Raw genomic sequence first — 16,696 nt, 5'->3', positions numbered from 1 at the left:
TATTTTTTTATATATATTCATACTCGATGTCAAGATGATAAATTAGAAGGTCTTTCAACATTAAAATAATTTTTTTTGATGGATTTTTGAAGTGTATATATAGTTCTACACTTTAAGGTTGCAATGTTTTATAAACTTTTTCCATATTCGAAAGCATCAAAAGTCCCAATTACTTTTTTTTTTTTTTTCTCAGATTGGTCTCTGGGTTATAGAAATTACACCTCCAAAAATTGAAATCCAAAAAATATTCTTAACATATATTTTGCATGAGGGAGTAAAACAAACGTATGCTCATGTGGGAGCACAACATGTTTTTGCCCTAAAATAATTCCCACTTGGATTTTATAATAGGCAGTAAGTAGAGAGAGCATGCAATGGGCAAGCTTTTTATGCTTGCTCTACAACATAAAACTTATATATTTCTATTTATCCAAATGTCCATTATGAATGGAGGGTTATGATTGTCCTAATCACAATGTCACGTCTCTACACTATTTTATTTTTAATTTTTTTCTATAAACTATTTTGAAACCAAATTTTGTACGTCCAATCCTCTATTAAACTCGCACTAGTGAAAAATATAAAAAATATTTTCAATAAAATAAAATATCTAAAATACATCTGAAATTTTTAAGGGGTATTTTGGTCATTATATTTTATCAAATTTTTTTTATAGGTGCGCTCCAATGAGAAGATGACATGTACCAAATTTCATATTCATACAATTTATATAAAAAAACTAAAAATAAAATATTTTGAGACATCAGGTTTAAGATCAAACGGTGAGTGGCACTCTTGATCAAAATTAGACGGCTGGATGGTAGAGGAAGCATAGATCTTATATGCTTAGGGGAAGTATAGAAGCCTTTCCCTGCAATCATTTGACGTTTTTTTATGTAGTTTCTACAAGGCCTAGGCGTTATGAAAAGAAGGTAAAGCCTCATGTAGGAAAACCATGTATGGGAAATATTTTGGGCATGAGAAACTATTTGATTACTCTAAAATCAAATTCTACTGCCGAATATTAAATTTAAAGTAAAAAAAATGGGACAGATATGAAGGGTTTATGAACGCTTAAAAAAATGATGGTGTCAATAATATATTACAATATCCACTTCTTTTAAGATTTGAAATGCTATTTTTTTTCCACAATTATAATGGTCAAGGTCCAGCATGTCTAGGCAATAAAAATATGCAGCCAGTGCCTAGCAGAGGTAATGCCCCTCACAGTTATTTTTGAGAAAAAGTGGGTTTAGGTTCATTTCAAACTTAAATCCCATTAGAGACTATCTCTCTAAACTAGAATTTTATTTATTTATTTTTATTTCTATATGATTGAAGGGTTATATATATATATATATATATATATATATATATATATATTATTTTTTAATATATTTCAAATTGAAAAATATGGAATTATGAACTAAAATATATCTCAATATGTATTTTTAAACTTTTACATAAAATTTGAACTTAAAACAATTTTTTATTCTAATGGGTGGCCTAATCGCCACCCGTGAATTTTAGAACAATACAGGCCGAGATGATCGATTTGAATATTTTCCCATGCCAAAACTGCATTTTTGATGAGTTTTGAGATGAAGCTTTATTTTCTTTTATAAGGCCTAGGCCTCATTTTATCCTCTGCCCCTCCTTTCTATTTTTTCGCGTATTGGACTTTTTGAAAGGCGTCCGTGCTTAAAAACGTATGGCTCTCGCCACTGGACTGCTACTTCGGACGCTGTCCACTCCGCCCCTAAAAACCCTAACCCTAAGCCCGTTTCTTTCCCTAAAAGAACCCTTATACTCTGCAACTCGCCATTATTCCTCCTACTTTCGTCTCTCTCCACGGCTCGACCTTTGTTTTAGAGAGAGAAGTGAAAGAAGAACAGGAAGAGGAAGCAGTTTTGTGTTGGTGAGAGCGGCCAGAGCAGAGTCAGTTGGCGTCTCCATGGGTTTTAGAGCTCCAGAGTTTGAGGTGAGTTTTTTACAGTTAGTGACTTTTTTGGTTGTAGTGTTTACGGGAATTTGCTCAATTCTGTCCATATATTGGTTGAATTTTGATGGAGTTTCGGATGAATTGATTGAAGTTTCAATGAAATGGAGACAAATGGCCCAAATAGGTGAAAGCATGAGAAATTTGGTTGGAAAAATGGACCTTGGATGGTTGTTATAGTATGGGAGGAATCTCAGTTGAAATTCCATTGAAATTTGTAGTGAATTTTGGGGAATTATTTATTGCAATATCACTGACCATCTAAACTTTTTTGGCTAAAATTTTGGTTGAATTTCACCAATTGGCGGAAGTTAATTTGGTATATTACTCTGAGTCGGAGGAAATGGGTGACATGTGAACATGGGAACTTTATTTCAAATTTAGATAGAAATTGAAGAAAATAGTGAATTTATGATCAAAATTTGAGGGAATTTTGGCGATTTTCTCGTCAAATATTAGTGACTTTTGCCATAAGTGGGGGTAAACTTGAGTTGCAATGTTGTCCCCAACCTAATGAATGGCTAATGGGGTGATAATGCGGAATTTCTCTTAAAAGATGGCAGGAATTTTGCTGAAATTTTATTTTATATTTTGACCTATTTTTCTCAAAATCATGATATGATAGTCGCTTCAGGTCTTTATATTCCATTTTAATTTTGATTTGGGTTTTAAACCAGCCAAATTTTTGCTGAACTCGAAACCATGTCTCTCGTTGTTTCCCAAGCTTGATTGCTTTTTCTTGTTCAATTGCTTTCTTTGGTAGAATTAACTTGTCCTTCCATTGGAGTTCTACATCTTGCCGCTTTTGTGTTTGTTATTTTTGCTTTTATGGGGTGCTGATGTGAGTTTTCTTTATACTGAATATCCAGCTTCCTGAGCCACTGACAGGGAAAGTGTGGAAGCTGGCCGATTTTGAATCCTATCCTGCTTTACTGGTAAACCCACTACTTCCCTTTTATCAAATTCTCTATGCTTTTTTCCTATGTCTAATTCATGTATTCCTGTTTTAAACTTTTGACATTCAAGACCTTGAATGCTATCTTGCTTTTTGAAATTTAATTTAGTGACATCTTGCCATCAGAATTATTTTCTGATTTGAAAATTTCAAGACTATTTGGTGATTATTAAGAGTTAATGGAATATATGCTTTGTGATTATCATTTAGGGAAAATATCCTATTATCCCTTATTTTTAACTTCTATATCTCATTAGACCCAAGAATTGAAAATATTACTTGTAAGCAAAAGGACTTCATCTTTTCTATCTACCAACCTCCTAAACCCTTTTGACTATGTATTATTGATCTCAATAACTTATGAAATGACTCTATCTCGTTCTCTTTCTAAAACTCCATCTCTCTCTCACATCATCGTCTCTCTCTCTCTCAAAACTCCAATTCTCTCTAAAACCCAAACTCCATCTCTCTCTCTCACATCATTGTCTCTCTCTTTCAAAACTCCATCTCTCTCCCTAAAACTCAAACTCCATCTCTCTCTAAAACCCAAACTCCATCTCTCTCTCTAAAACTCCATCTCTCTCTCACACATAAGAAGTGTGCTAGTGTTCGAGCTCAAGGTAAACCCCTTGGCTGGTAAACTCACCGAGAAGCGAAGAGAGACAGATTGAGTTTTAGAGAGAGAGAGATATATAGTTTGAATAGGGTATCATTTTAGTGTTTGTTTGGGTCAAAAATTTATTGGTCAAAGAGGTCCAGGGGGTTGTAAGACCTTTTGCTTACAAGTAATATTTTCAATTCTTGGGTCTCTTGAGATATGGAAGTTAAAAATAGGGGATAATGAGATATTTTCCCTATTATTTATGCTTTTGTGATTATAAAGAGTTAATGCATCATGGGTCTTTTATTTTTTCATAAATAACTTGGGTTGCTAGGACCTTCCCCCCATGTCAGCATTGAATAGAAAGATAAGGAGGTGGACAATCCACTGTTTAACTAATTCTCCCATTGTTTTTGATCTGCCACAAGAAACGTGGGTGGAAACACTATTGACCCATTGTTTCCACTGTTTTGGATGTTTGCTGAAACCATGGCGGCCAAACTAGATCGAAATACACACAATATAGACATACACATCCATACACATACATGCACACACACACACAGGCACACACACACACACACAAAAATTATCACAAGTGTTCTTGTGCCTCAAAGTTCCAACCAATGTTGAAGAAAGGGCGATGTAGTGCCGGAGGGCCAGTCGCTTAGGCGTGACACATGCTCCTCAGTTTTGAGGCACACTACACGCATTTACATGGACATATGTCTGTTCCGAATGCACAAACATGCATGTATATGTATAATTTTAACATATTAATACATGTGTCCAACACACCCACACACACAAACACACATATATATATACACACACATGTGGGAAAAGATCATGTCAGCCCAATAGCTGATGGAATAGTATTAAGTCCAACGGCCCAGATTGAATCTGGGCCGATTTGATGGTCACAATTGTATTTCATATTTGAATACTAATATATTTTCCATTAATGCAAATCACTTGAAATTTGGATCCTCCACTCTTGTCATCAAGACACATCTAATAAAAATATTGGAAACATTATTCAAATAAATAAATTGACCAGAATACCGCTGTAATTTTCAGGGGTATTTTACTCAATTGACTCTTTGTAAATTATTCTTTTAATATTTTTATTAGATTCGCCTATATTTCAAGAGTAGGTGATCAAAATTTCAAGTGAATTGGATTCTTAAAAATAAATAAATTAAGATACAAAATATAATCGTGACTATTGGATCAGCCTAGATTTAATCTAGGCCATTGGCGTTTACTATAGCTGTCAGCTAGCCAGCTGACCATAGACTCTCCCTATATATATATATATATATATATATATATATATATATATATACCCGGACCCAAAAAAATATTGTGGGATATAGACCTGGATCCGGAGCTGGACTTGATGGGACCCGACCCAAAAATCAAAATATCTATATGGTCAAATATGTTTCCTAAATTCGTTAAATATATACATATATTATTTGAATATTATAATTACTACGATATATTTATATTTATTTAAATATTATTGAAATATCAACACTATCGGGTTGGGTCCTTGTCGGGTCTACATGGACCTGGACCCGGACTGAATAGTGTTTGGGTCCAAGATTTGGACCTGGGTCCGACCTATCGGGTCCAATTTTTGGGACCCATACCTAGACTCGAGTTGGGTCAACTTGTCGGATCCGGATCCAGGTCCATTACCACCCCTAGGGGAGGGGGTTGGTGCATTTAGAATACCCTCAATCTAAATGGGGAGAAAAAGGATGTTTTGCCCATGGCCCAAGGGCAATTTCTGACCTTGGTCCCCATGAGTGACCAAGGCGGGCGTCTTGGCTAGACTGTGTGCCTCCTGCCTAGAGGGCCACCTTAGCCTAGGCGAGGCACCTAGGCACCCTCCTCACCTCAAGGTGCCACCTAGGTGGTGAGGTCGATCCGCTTTTTGTACAGTGCTTCCAACAAGTTTCATATCATCGTTATTATCATTACTGTTTTTGCAACGGAAGCATACTTTCTTTAAATGTCTTGAGTAAATATCTGCAGTGAAAGCTATGACTTTGTTACTTCCACATAGATGTACTGCATTTTCATTCATAATGTTTTGTTAGGTTTGCGTTTGAAGAAAGCATTACGATTTTTAATTTAGATAATGTTCATTTATAATGGTTCATCTCTGCTTTGAAACTTTAGTGCTTTGATGTTAATGATGCCTGTCACTCATATTTTTTTGAAATAGCTAAGCTGGTTATTGACATACAATAATGCAGGTGATGTTCATTTGTAACCATTGTCCTTTTGTTATACACCTGAAGAAAGATATTGTTAAACTTACGAATTTCTATATGCAGGTAAATTGAACTTCTTTTCTCTATCTAATTCGCGCGTATTTATATATCATTTACTCTTCCCAGTTCTCATTATTATTTTTTATGCTCTATTTTGGGATACAACTTACGACAAAAAATTTTAAACATGTCTGGGGGCATGTGTTGGTGCTGCAGAAGGGTCTTGCAGTTGTGGCGATCTCTGCAAACTCTGTACTTGGTTACCCTCAGGTATGTTCAAAGCCTTAAATTACTGTATTAAAGTTTTTTTTTATATTGATCTTGATAAAAGTTTGGAACAGTTGCTTGTAAATTTAGGATTTATTTTATATTGTGATATTTTTCACCAAAGCACATAGTTTCATTCATTCAATTCATGTAAAAAGATATCTAATAAGTGCCCATGATATGATTGATCCTTCCACCCACTCCCGATCCGAGTTTATACTTGATTTTCTTATGCTTGAAAGTCTTGTTGTCCTTTCATTCCAAAAGCCTGAAAAAATGGCTAATGGGCTGAGCAACCGTGAATTCCCTTCTGGGAGAATGAAAAAGAATGGTCTCTGCTACTAAGCATGGGATGAGGTGTTAGATTAATTAAAATATAATAGGTCTGAAATACTTACTATATTGCAATAGATAACGACTGGTCATGACACAGCACCTATTTCACTGCTTCTGCTTGTGTCATCCATGTTAGTACATGTTTGTGGGCATGTTGAACCATGTGACACATGTCACAATTTAGTTCCTGTCAACAGATGGCTGGTGATGCAATTATGTTTGGAGTGTCAAACAGCAATCTAATGTCACTTTTCTCAGTAAAATATGTGATTTGATGGATGTATATAAGGGTACCCTATCTCATGTAACCTATCCATATGAATTGAGATTTTGTAATCCTCATGGACTTACAATCATATTCAACTCTCAAATTGATATGAATCTCATCTTTCTCCTACTCCATCTTATAAGACAAGTGCCCTCGAGTATTTCATGAATTTTGTTTAACCCTCATTGGGGCGACCAAGTTGTTAGGACCGGACCAGTGAAGGCACCGATTTAGCCGGACTGGACGAACCGGTCTGGTTCACTGGCAGGACCGGTCTAAGAAATTAAATAAATAAAAAATAATAAAAGTAAGAAAAAAGGGGGAAATAGAGAAATAAAAAACTATTATATATAGTAATTCCCTTCTTTCGTAGTAGAGTTTTGGCTAAAAATGAGTATTCTCCATGGGCATATAGATAATATACTCCCACGTTCATAGTAGAACCTTTGGCTACAAATATTATTCTCCCATAAGCATATAGACAAAATACCCCCACTATCATAGTTGATCTTTTGGCTAAAAATAAGGAAAAAGGAAGAGAGGGAGAGTAGAGAGAGAAGACAACGTGGGCCTCTCTGAGAATTGCATTGGAACTCTTTCTCTCTCTTCTCCCTTTCTCTCCCCCTCTGCAATCTTAAATTCTGAAGAAACAATAATATCCAAACAATATATCTCTTTGACATACCGGATATAGTCTATCACCAAATCTAGTTAGTTCCCATATCACTGTTATCTATTCTCTCTCTAATGGAAATCGAGTGGGAAAGATTAAACTGTAACTGTGAACATGAGTAATTCGCCCCCAAAAAAAAATTGTGAACATGAGCATGAACTCCTTTCTCCTCTCTTTCTCTCTCTAGTCTCTACCCTCCCCCTCTCTTTGTTCCAAAATGCTATTAAACTCTCCTTTGAACTTAGAATATGATACTCTTCAAATGAAGGTTTGAAAAATCGGTGATTTGAATCGCAGTCGCTCGATCCACATCGGATTGTGCCCTGCCTGATCCAAATCTCGTAATATATCAGGATCCGGCTGAGACACCCCAAGAACCGGCCGGTTCTAATTGGTCCATATGGGTTATGTCGGAAAGAACCGGACAACTCAACCGGTTCCCACGTTTTCAATTTTAAATTTGTTGTTTCTAACTTTTTCAATTAAAAAATAAGTGGTGGCCCACCAATAAGCTGTTCTCATGTTGAGTTGCCTCCAACATTAAATATCAAACCTCCCACGTGGCCTTCAGCTTCCCAATTGCACGCTCATACCAAAGCATTGGGTTTAATTCCTTGTATATGGGCTTTCACTCCCACATTTCTTCGTTGTGGGACAAATCTTTTTATAGACAAGTTCAACCTTCGCTATCATTCTCTTACTCACATCTCGCTCCTTAACATCCAAACTTTTAGACCAACGTGTTCCATAGCATATATTCCACTATGTTTATATGTCTGCACTTGCACAATTATTGAGACCGCATTGCATTTACTTTAACACTTTCTAAAATTTAATTACTGTCAAAGTTTTGTCTCGCTTCTTCTTTTGAAGGGGAAATTTTGGGTTTTACCTAATGACTTCAATGTGGGACAATTGTTCTTTTTCCCTTCTCTCGAACATGTCATTGCATTGGGGTGAATAAACTGCGTCCAATAAACAGGTGAATAATATTAGACTATTAGCTCATTGGGATTAAAAAGAATAATATTAGCTCATGGGATATTAAGAAATTAAAAAATAATAGTTTTTTTTATTAAACATTCTTAAAAAATACTAGCTTATGGGTTTTTTTTTTTTAAAAAAAAGCACCAGCTCATACCACTTCAGAATCTATTTTCAAATTGCTTTATCAATTACTTGACATTGCTAGAATGAATTAATTTATTTATTTTAAAACATGATTGCAAATTTATGTTTCTAAATTCTATATTTTTGCTCATACTAATTATTACACATTAGATTTATTTATTTGTGAGGATCATATGCTTGTTTTCTCTCTATTAATCAAACTATTTTACACTTCCTTTTTATTCACTATAAATTTGATTATGAGAGATCCATTCTTTTGCAATGAGTTGCATTTTAAATTTCATTTGACTATAAAATGAATATAATGGATAACAAACACTCAAACATGAGATATTTTCTCAGTACTTATGTATTTTCAATAAAATAATGCAAAACTATAATGCAATACAACAATTTTTTTGAAAACCTACAAAAAATCGATTTTTAAAAAATTTTAGTAATTTTTTTAATGTTGGATCTTGCCCATTCGGCCGATTCTCCAATCTAGATCGCCGATCCGACCTGGTTTTCGGGATGAACGATACAAGTCACCTATTTGTTTTTTCAAACCTTGCTTCAAATACTTAATAAATATCTAACCTGAATTTGGCCTGGAACTCACTAGAAATTGCCAGAGTCACACCGGAGGAGGATTACTGCTGTTTCGTTTGCTTGAGCGAGCGAGGAAAGGAAAAAAGAACTATAAAAAATTATAAACCTCCTCTTTCTCTCTCTTTTAAATCCTCTTTTTATGGAAAACCTAATGTCAATTTACTGTATTCTCTTATATATTTTTAATATGACAAAAAAAAAATTACTCTTTCTTTCTTAATAAAAAACCAAAAAAATGGGGGCAGTAAATGTCTTTTTGCCCCCAAAGTTGAACCGGCCGGTTCAATTGTGAACTAGTGAACCGTCCGGTCCAATGAATGGACTGGCTGGTTCACCGATTCGATACCGGTTCAACCTCCACCCCAAGTTCGTTGACTAAACCATACCGCTTTTGGCACCGATTCACTGGTCGAACCAGGCTGTCCTGTCTGGTTCTTACATCATTGTGGGTGACTTGCCCAATGTTCACCCTGAATAAACTTAAATGTCAAGTTTGCTTCCATTTGGATGCTGTATGCTGCAACTAATAGTTCATTTTTAGATATCATTGCATTGTTTTGTTTGCCAATGTGCATACTGAGAAGATTCAATATTAAATCTCCAACCATCTTGATTCTATGTACTGTGACTAACAGTTTCTTTTTGAGATATCATTCTTTGCTCATTTATCTCTTCATTAAATGTAATGATGACATGCAAGTTCCTTTGTCTGAAATTAAAGGTTGTTCAATGAGGAAAATATTATATGCTCCATCTTTTGTATATTTTCTTGACAAATATCATACTGCCATACTTCTTCAGTTGCTTTGGTAGGTGGTCACAATTCTCAGCAAATTTCTTTCAGAAATCTGCTAGTGACTTTATGGAATTCTATATGGTTTATGGCTAGGTTGTTAAGTTTAAGCTTCATTTATGGGGTTGTTCCTTTCTGTATAATATTTTTTTTCCCTTTTTAAATCTGACAGGATGGACCAGAGTTCATGGCAGAAGATGCTAAGCAGTATAACTATTCCTTTCCATATCTCTATGATGAGGTACCGGCATAAGATATTTGTTAATACTTGTATTTAGTATCTATTGCAAGACAAAAATGTGGAAATCCAAGATGTGTATAAGATATTGTTAATTGAGGCTACCTTGGTTATTCAAATTTGGCAATAGCTTACGAATCCTTTTTCTTTCTCGTTAAGGGGTTCAATTGTTAAACATGTCGCTTATTTAGAGAAATAATAAATTGTAGTTAGTTTGCCATAAATAGGAAGGGCTGCATATTTAGAGGTAATTGATTGTGGTTGCTTCTCTTATTTGTGATAAGACTTGTTTCTGTATCAAGTTTTTACACTGTATTTATTATTCTCTGAATGCCTGAAAATCACTAAAATTTATTTGTTAAACAAAATGAAAAGAATGGCCCTTTCTATTAAAGAATGTTCTTCAATACATTATGTACTGCATTATACGATTATGACATTTGAAGTATTTCTAGAATTCAACTTTTCTTGCAATACAATTACATCAGTTATTCAAATATTCAAGGGTTTGCTCTCCTTCTCCTTTCTTCCTGTTCAAGTTGAAACTTTTGTGCCACATTTGAAGAGGGACATTGAGCCAGTTAAAGTGGGCATTACTGGCTCATGGAAGGGAAATTGGAATCAGTGCTTGTGATGAAACACTGAGACCTAATGAACCACCATGAAGATTGGAATTATGTTAGTAAATCATGAAAACGTCCAGTACTTCAGGGAAGTATCAAATGTATGATTTGCGGCATATGAGATAGTGGTTCAATAAGGTGCAGAGGAGTAAGAGCTTGACTGGGACAGGGGAAAGAGTTTGTCTTTCTGAGGACAGCAATGTTTGCATCAGAAATTTAATCTGGAGCTTGTTTAAGTTTGGCTGGGCAAGAGAACCGATTTGGAGATTTGTTTGCTCAAGAGAGACTACAGGGGATATTTATTTTAATTTTAGTAGAAATGTAAAAATTTGAAAAGGGCACTTTCAGTGACAGTTCAACATTCATCATCAATCGACCATGACCTAGAAATTTATACACACCTTTTGAAAAGATATTCACCATCATGATCCATGATAATCATTAATAAAAACTTAACAAACATGATAATTCACCAATTTCTAAAGAGATTTCTTTGAGCTTCAATAGATAGCTTTGGTCCATTGATGTCAAAATTTTGTAACAATTTGTGCAAGAAATAGGGCTTCCTTATGGGATTCAAGCCTGCAACTCAACAGAAAGGCACTGGATGTTGCAACCTTTAGTTTTGTGGATTTGAACCTGTCTAACCTATGCAAAACAGATAGGTGTTCCTAATTTTTATGAATTTTTTTTTTCTATTTTTTGCGTAGGTCAGTGTAGGGTTTGAACTTGGGATGTATTGTTGCAATTTGTCAACACCAATCAATCAAGCAACAACGCCAATCCCTTATTTCTATGATTCTTAAATTCTGGAGATTGTTAGCTGCAATAGGTGATATAATTAGGAAAAGTAGACTTAGGTGGTCTGGGCATGTGCAGTACTGGCCTAGAACAACATCGATTAGGAGGGATGATTTGGTTTCAGTGGAAGGCTCTAAAATGGCAAGGAAAAGGCCCAAACGGGCATGAATGGAAGTAGTGAGAAGAGATACGGTGACTTATGGTCTGACTGAGAGTATGACCCTTGATAGAGTGGAATGGCAGAACAAGATTCATGTAGCCGACCCCAAATAGTTGCGGTAAGGCTCGGATGCTGGGATAATGATGATGATGATTGGGCTTTTGTAAACACCCTTTGCTGTTAGATTCACTTGATTGTATTTTCTATGGAGGGAGGGGTTTAAATACCTTGGGGACAATTTCTCCCCTATAATTTTTACCAAATTGTTAGAAAAAACAGGAAAGAATATGAAGTGGAAAGTTGGAAACAATCACAAACAATTCAGTTAAGAAGGAGAAAAATCTGACCAATTAAAAATTTTGTTTTTGCCAAAGGTAGAACCCAAATGATTTTCACTCTAAAATGAATCTAACTAGCTTGGTCAGCAGTGAGCTTTTAGGGAGTCGATAGAGATCTACTGTTGGGAAACATGCCGGAAGAGGTGAATAGGTGTTTGGTGGTATTTCAAAAAAGAGTAGTTCTGTCCTCAGAGGTCTTCCTGTTTCCTTTACAGTCGAAAATGGAGGTTTCAAGAACTTTCAAACATGAGCTCAATCATTGTTTTCATTTGGTTGAGTCTATGTCTTCCTCTTTGGGTGTTTAGGGGGATACTTGGGATTGGGTCCCTCTCCTTTGTGGTGTGCTCTTATGAGCCTCTTGTACTAATTGTTCTTTCATCCTTTAATGTTCAGAGTAGAAAAGGGATTCTCACTGGCCCCAAGTACCATGCTGATGGTGTGTTTCCTCAAGAAATTGTATCATATTAAGTTGTGTGATGCTTGTTATAACCATTGAAAGTTTGCATTTGACCTTCCCAGAATAGCTATGTGAGTTACTATTCTATACTGCATTGTAAAGAGGATAGAGTGTTGAATGGATGACCTCCAGTCCCCAATATTCCTGATGGGAAAGGGTGCTGTTAATCATCTTGTGCTTGTTTTTTCATTCGGAAATATGCAAAGATGGTTGCAAGTGTGCTTCTCCTTGCAGGTTTTGTGCTTGCATGTGGAGTACACTACTAATCTTTAAAGAGTTAAACACTCTTTTTTTTGTACTTACGACATATGTTTTTTGATGTGCTAAGATTTAAAAGTGATTATTCCCTCTTCCATATCACTCCATACTAGAGATTGTTCCTGATCACTCCAGACCACCTGAATATAAATATTTTAATACTTTTGGTGTTTTCAATGCTAAATCTAAAGATTTATGGTTTCTCTCTCTTTTGGGTGATCTATTTTTCCTTTGACATTTTAAAGTACAGTCACAAGAAGTTGCACGTGCTTTTGGAGCTAAATGCACCCCAGAGTTCTTCCTCTTCAAAAAGGTAATTTCTGAAAGTGCATTAAAAAATTGTTCTTAATCTTCCATAAATCTTATGCCTAAAAAAGATATAAATAAACTTAAATTAGGAAACTAATTATAGACAACTTGCTTTTCATTCATTTGTCATTTGCTTTTAAAGTTCAGTCATATGGTTTTCACAACTTGGTTTGACATATTGAATTCTATTTTCCTGTTCAATTTAATCCTAGATGTTGTGACTTTCGCTCTTTAACTACTCATCCCAATACTTTTTTTATTTTGGAAATTAAATCTGTAAAGGATGGAAGAAGACCATTTGAGCTTGTATACCATGGACAGTTTGATGATTCACGCCCCAGTCATAAAATACCTGTTACAGGAAGGTATGCATTTATGACATTTTGTTGTTTATTGAACCTGCTTCTTTATGCCATAACATTCTTTAAGAAATAATTTCATGTTCACCACTCGAGGAAAAGAAGGAAAGAATTGCATGTTTACACTGTCTTTTATAAACTCAGGGATTTGAGTCAGGCAATAGATTGCGTACTCAGTGGACAGCCTGTACCTGCCGAGCAAAAGCCAAGGTACTCTCCGCTCATTGCCCGTATATTGTGAAGACCTTCATGGCCCTTGGATATATTCTCTCTCTCTCTCACAGACACAAACACTCTCTCTCTCTCTCACAGACACAAACACACATGCATGTGGAATTATAGATTAGAATCAGTGATTAGCAAAATAACTGGTCTGACTTGGGAATCTCCCCAATCAAACAGGATTCGAGGTTAAAAGAAAACCTCAAAATCGCCCTTGTCTTCCTTTTTTCATATTTTTGGATCTTCTTTGTCCAAAATTCCCTGGTCCAACTCGGACTCTCCCGACAGGGTGACTTGGGATCATGACCCTAGCGTGTCCCCCACCGAATATACCTTTTCTTAATCATTGATTGGGGTAATTCTCTTGTATGCACTCACATAAGCATTATCCATCAACTTGGTAACATACCACTTTCTGATTCTGTTTCTCTTTTCTTTATAAAGTATTGGCTGCAGCATTAAATGGCACCCTGCAAAATCCCTGTGACCTGCTGTGGTCGGCTAGACATTCTTATAATCGTCTTGATCTATTGCTTATTGAGGTATGCTTGTAGTAGCTCTAAAATTACAGATTTCCCATCAAACTTTCCCAATGTTGTATATATAACCAGTAAAGTATTTGGGATATAATTACCCAAAAAATGTATTTGGGTTACAAGTATATGGAGATTAGGCTCGTTGCTGTTTCCTATTTTTCTACTAGTTGTAGTTGTTGCTATAAATTTGTGAGTTTGGTATGAGACTATATTTGTGTACATTCAATCTTTTTTTTCTCTAATTAAAATTTTCAATTTTGCAGAATGAAAATCTTGTCCTGTTGATGGAGGGTTCTTGATTACTAGTCAGGAATAAAGGTAGAATAATAGATCTATCTGTTTCGTACTACAATTATAAATTATAACTTGTGTCGGGAAAGAAACTCCTTTTTTATTACTTCAATACCAATCAGCTAAATACTTGTTGGCTACAAATCGATCTGTTTCACTTATCTGTAATTCATGGGAGTGTCTTTTTATTTACTCATCCATGATGGTTATTTACGTATTCTCACTCCTTTTTCTATTGCTTTAGACTAGTGTGATATCCCTATGCATAAGGGAGGTCCAATGTTGGTGTTTGAACTTTGGAGTTTCTCCATGAAAACCAAGCTTGCTTACTTTATATGGGGTTTTCTTCATCTGAACTTTTGGGATATACTTACAATCACTAGATGAGTATTAGGAAAGGGAAAAAAAAATGGATTTTGAGTTTTTAAACAATTGTATATGTCCAAAACTTGAATAATCTCTATTCAATTGTGGGGCATGGATCCAGATGCCGTAGCCATGAGAGTGATTACAATCCGGATCGCACTTTCTGTAAACTTGGTGTGTGTGGTGAAGGGTAGTTTGGGTTTAGGGAATTAAATCCAAACTATGATATTTTTTGCACTGGTACTTCACACTCTCCTATGGAATTTAATGGCCAAGTTGTGTTGTTCATCTGTCCAAAGTCTGTCAAATTCTTTTAGGGAGTTTGAGCGAAACTGTATTAAAAATGGAGCGTCCTTATTGTATGCTTTCTAGTGCTTTAGAGTTGACAAAATTTTTTGGAACATTATCTCAACTTGAGTATAATAATATTTGAAATGGAAAGACTTTCAAATTAAATGCGAGAGCACTTGAGAGGTTAGCAGTTGACATTAACAACGCTACATATTGACAGACTATAATACCAAATGAGGTATTCGTATTCATAAACAACAATATATCATGTATGTGACTTGGTATCTACCAACACTAAATATTCCATTGTGTGATTTATTTGGTGAGATATTTGTATTTAAACATACCAAAATTTTAAGGTATTAAAGTGAGGTTCTACCAATAAAGAGATTGTATACTATAAAATTATTTACTTTTTGTACAAGGAGGTTGTAATTATTTTTAGCCATTGGATGTGAAATCCGAACATTGAAGTGTGATACTGCATTCAAGAAAGTTTATTCTAGATTTTGTGCCAATCAATGATACATCTTCAACCAACCAATTTTATATCCATCGGTTAATAATAATTGTGTTCACTTTGTATCAAAAGTAAATGGTGTATGTATTTTTCACCAATATATTGTGAACATTGTCATCAATGAGATATTGATATTAAAAAATACCAATTTCTCTAAACGTGAATTAGTGAGATGCTGGCATTCAAATCTTTAGGATAATGGTAGTTAATGAGATGGGTGGTGTGAAAATACCAATATCTCATAGGTTGTTTAAAGTGAGATATGGGTTTTAAAATACTTATATCTGGCATTGGTGGCTTTTTGAAAGGTACTTCAATCTTTTATAGAGCACAAAATTCAGAACTACCCTTACGATAGTGAAGGCTTTTCGAAATTATGAAAGAAGAATGGGTGAAATGTTAAATGGTGCATCTCATTGAGATTGATAAATTACCCCCTGGAGAATGATGATTTCATTTTTTTTGACAAATATTATTAAATATTATTGGAAATAGGAGTTACCTGAAAGGGATTGCAACATCTAAAATGGAAAGAGAAGACAAAGAAACACCTCTATAGCCAGGTAATCTCCTAAAGAATTAACTTCCCTAAGACATGCTTCATGACGGCTGTTATGATTGTGGTGACCTTTGTAACGTTATTACGACAGTAAGGGATGGTAACAACTGCCGTAATATACAACATTGTTTCGAACCTTGGTTTCAACTATGGTGCTAAGGATGAACTATTTTGGAATTTAAATTGTGTTAGCAACTAAACTTTGATTGCGAGATAAGGTTAAAGTTAGCTACTTAATTACGTTTAGCTATTTAAGAAAACAAGGTTTTCTAGTAGATAAGGGATCAAGTCTACAAGAGATGTACTTAGGAATAGGAAAGTCCCTACCCCCATCTATAAAATAAATAAAATTCAACCCTTTTTTTGAGCATGGGGGAGAGTTTGGTATTTTGTTTAAGGGGATTTTATACTACAACCTCCATTGTCATTATCGTCAAATCATTTTTTCAATTAATTAGGATCAGCT

At 35.0% G+C, this 16,696-nt stretch overlaps 1 protein-coding gene across 1 annotated transcript; it reads left to right on the top strand.

The window, feature by feature from the left end:
• Positions 1-1,912: 1,912 nt before the first annotated feature.
• LOC18448321 (Thioredoxin superfamily protein) lies at positions 1,913-14,638 on the top strand. The gene is made up of 10 exons (XM_011630262.3): positions 1,913-1,981; positions 2,869-2,934; positions 5,826-5,906; positions 6,060-6,113; positions 10,075-10,143; positions 13,028-13,090; positions 13,369-13,451; positions 13,590-13,655; positions 14,112-14,209; positions 14,467-14,638. The coding sequence occupies exons 1-9, from the start codon at positions 1,955-1,957 to the stop codon at positions 14,152-14,154; spliced, it is 552 nt and encodes a 183-aa protein (XP_011628564.2). The 5' UTR covers positions 1,913-1,954; the 3' UTR covers positions 14,155-14,209; positions 14,467-14,638.
• Positions 14,639-16,696: the final 2,058 nt, after the last annotated feature.

This window comes from Amborella trichopoda, chromosome 11, assembly GCF_054954075.1.
Source record: "Amborella trichopoda isolate Santa Cruz 75 chromosome 11, AtrichopodaSantaCruz75HAP2 v2.0, whole genome shotgun sequence".
In the NCBI taxonomy this organism is placed as follows: Eukaryota; Viridiplantae; Streptophyta; class Magnoliopsida; order Amborellales; family Amborellaceae; genus Amborella; species Amborella trichopoda.
Note: the sequence above shows the minus strand (reverse complement) of the source record. Positions and strands in the feature narration are given on the sequence as shown.

Coding starts and splice junctions, on each gene's coding strand:
- LOC18448321 (XM_011630262.3), top strand. CDS start 1,955: ATGGGTTTTAGAGCTCCAGAGTTTGAG. Junction 6,114..10,074: donor CTGTACTTGGTTACCCTCAG/GTATGTTCAAAG, acceptor TAAATCTGACAG/GATGGACCAGAGTTCATGGC. Junction 13,656..14,111: donor CCTGCCGAGCAAAAGCCAAG/GTACTCTCCGCT, acceptor TTCTTTATAAAG/TATTGGCTGCAGCATTAAAT.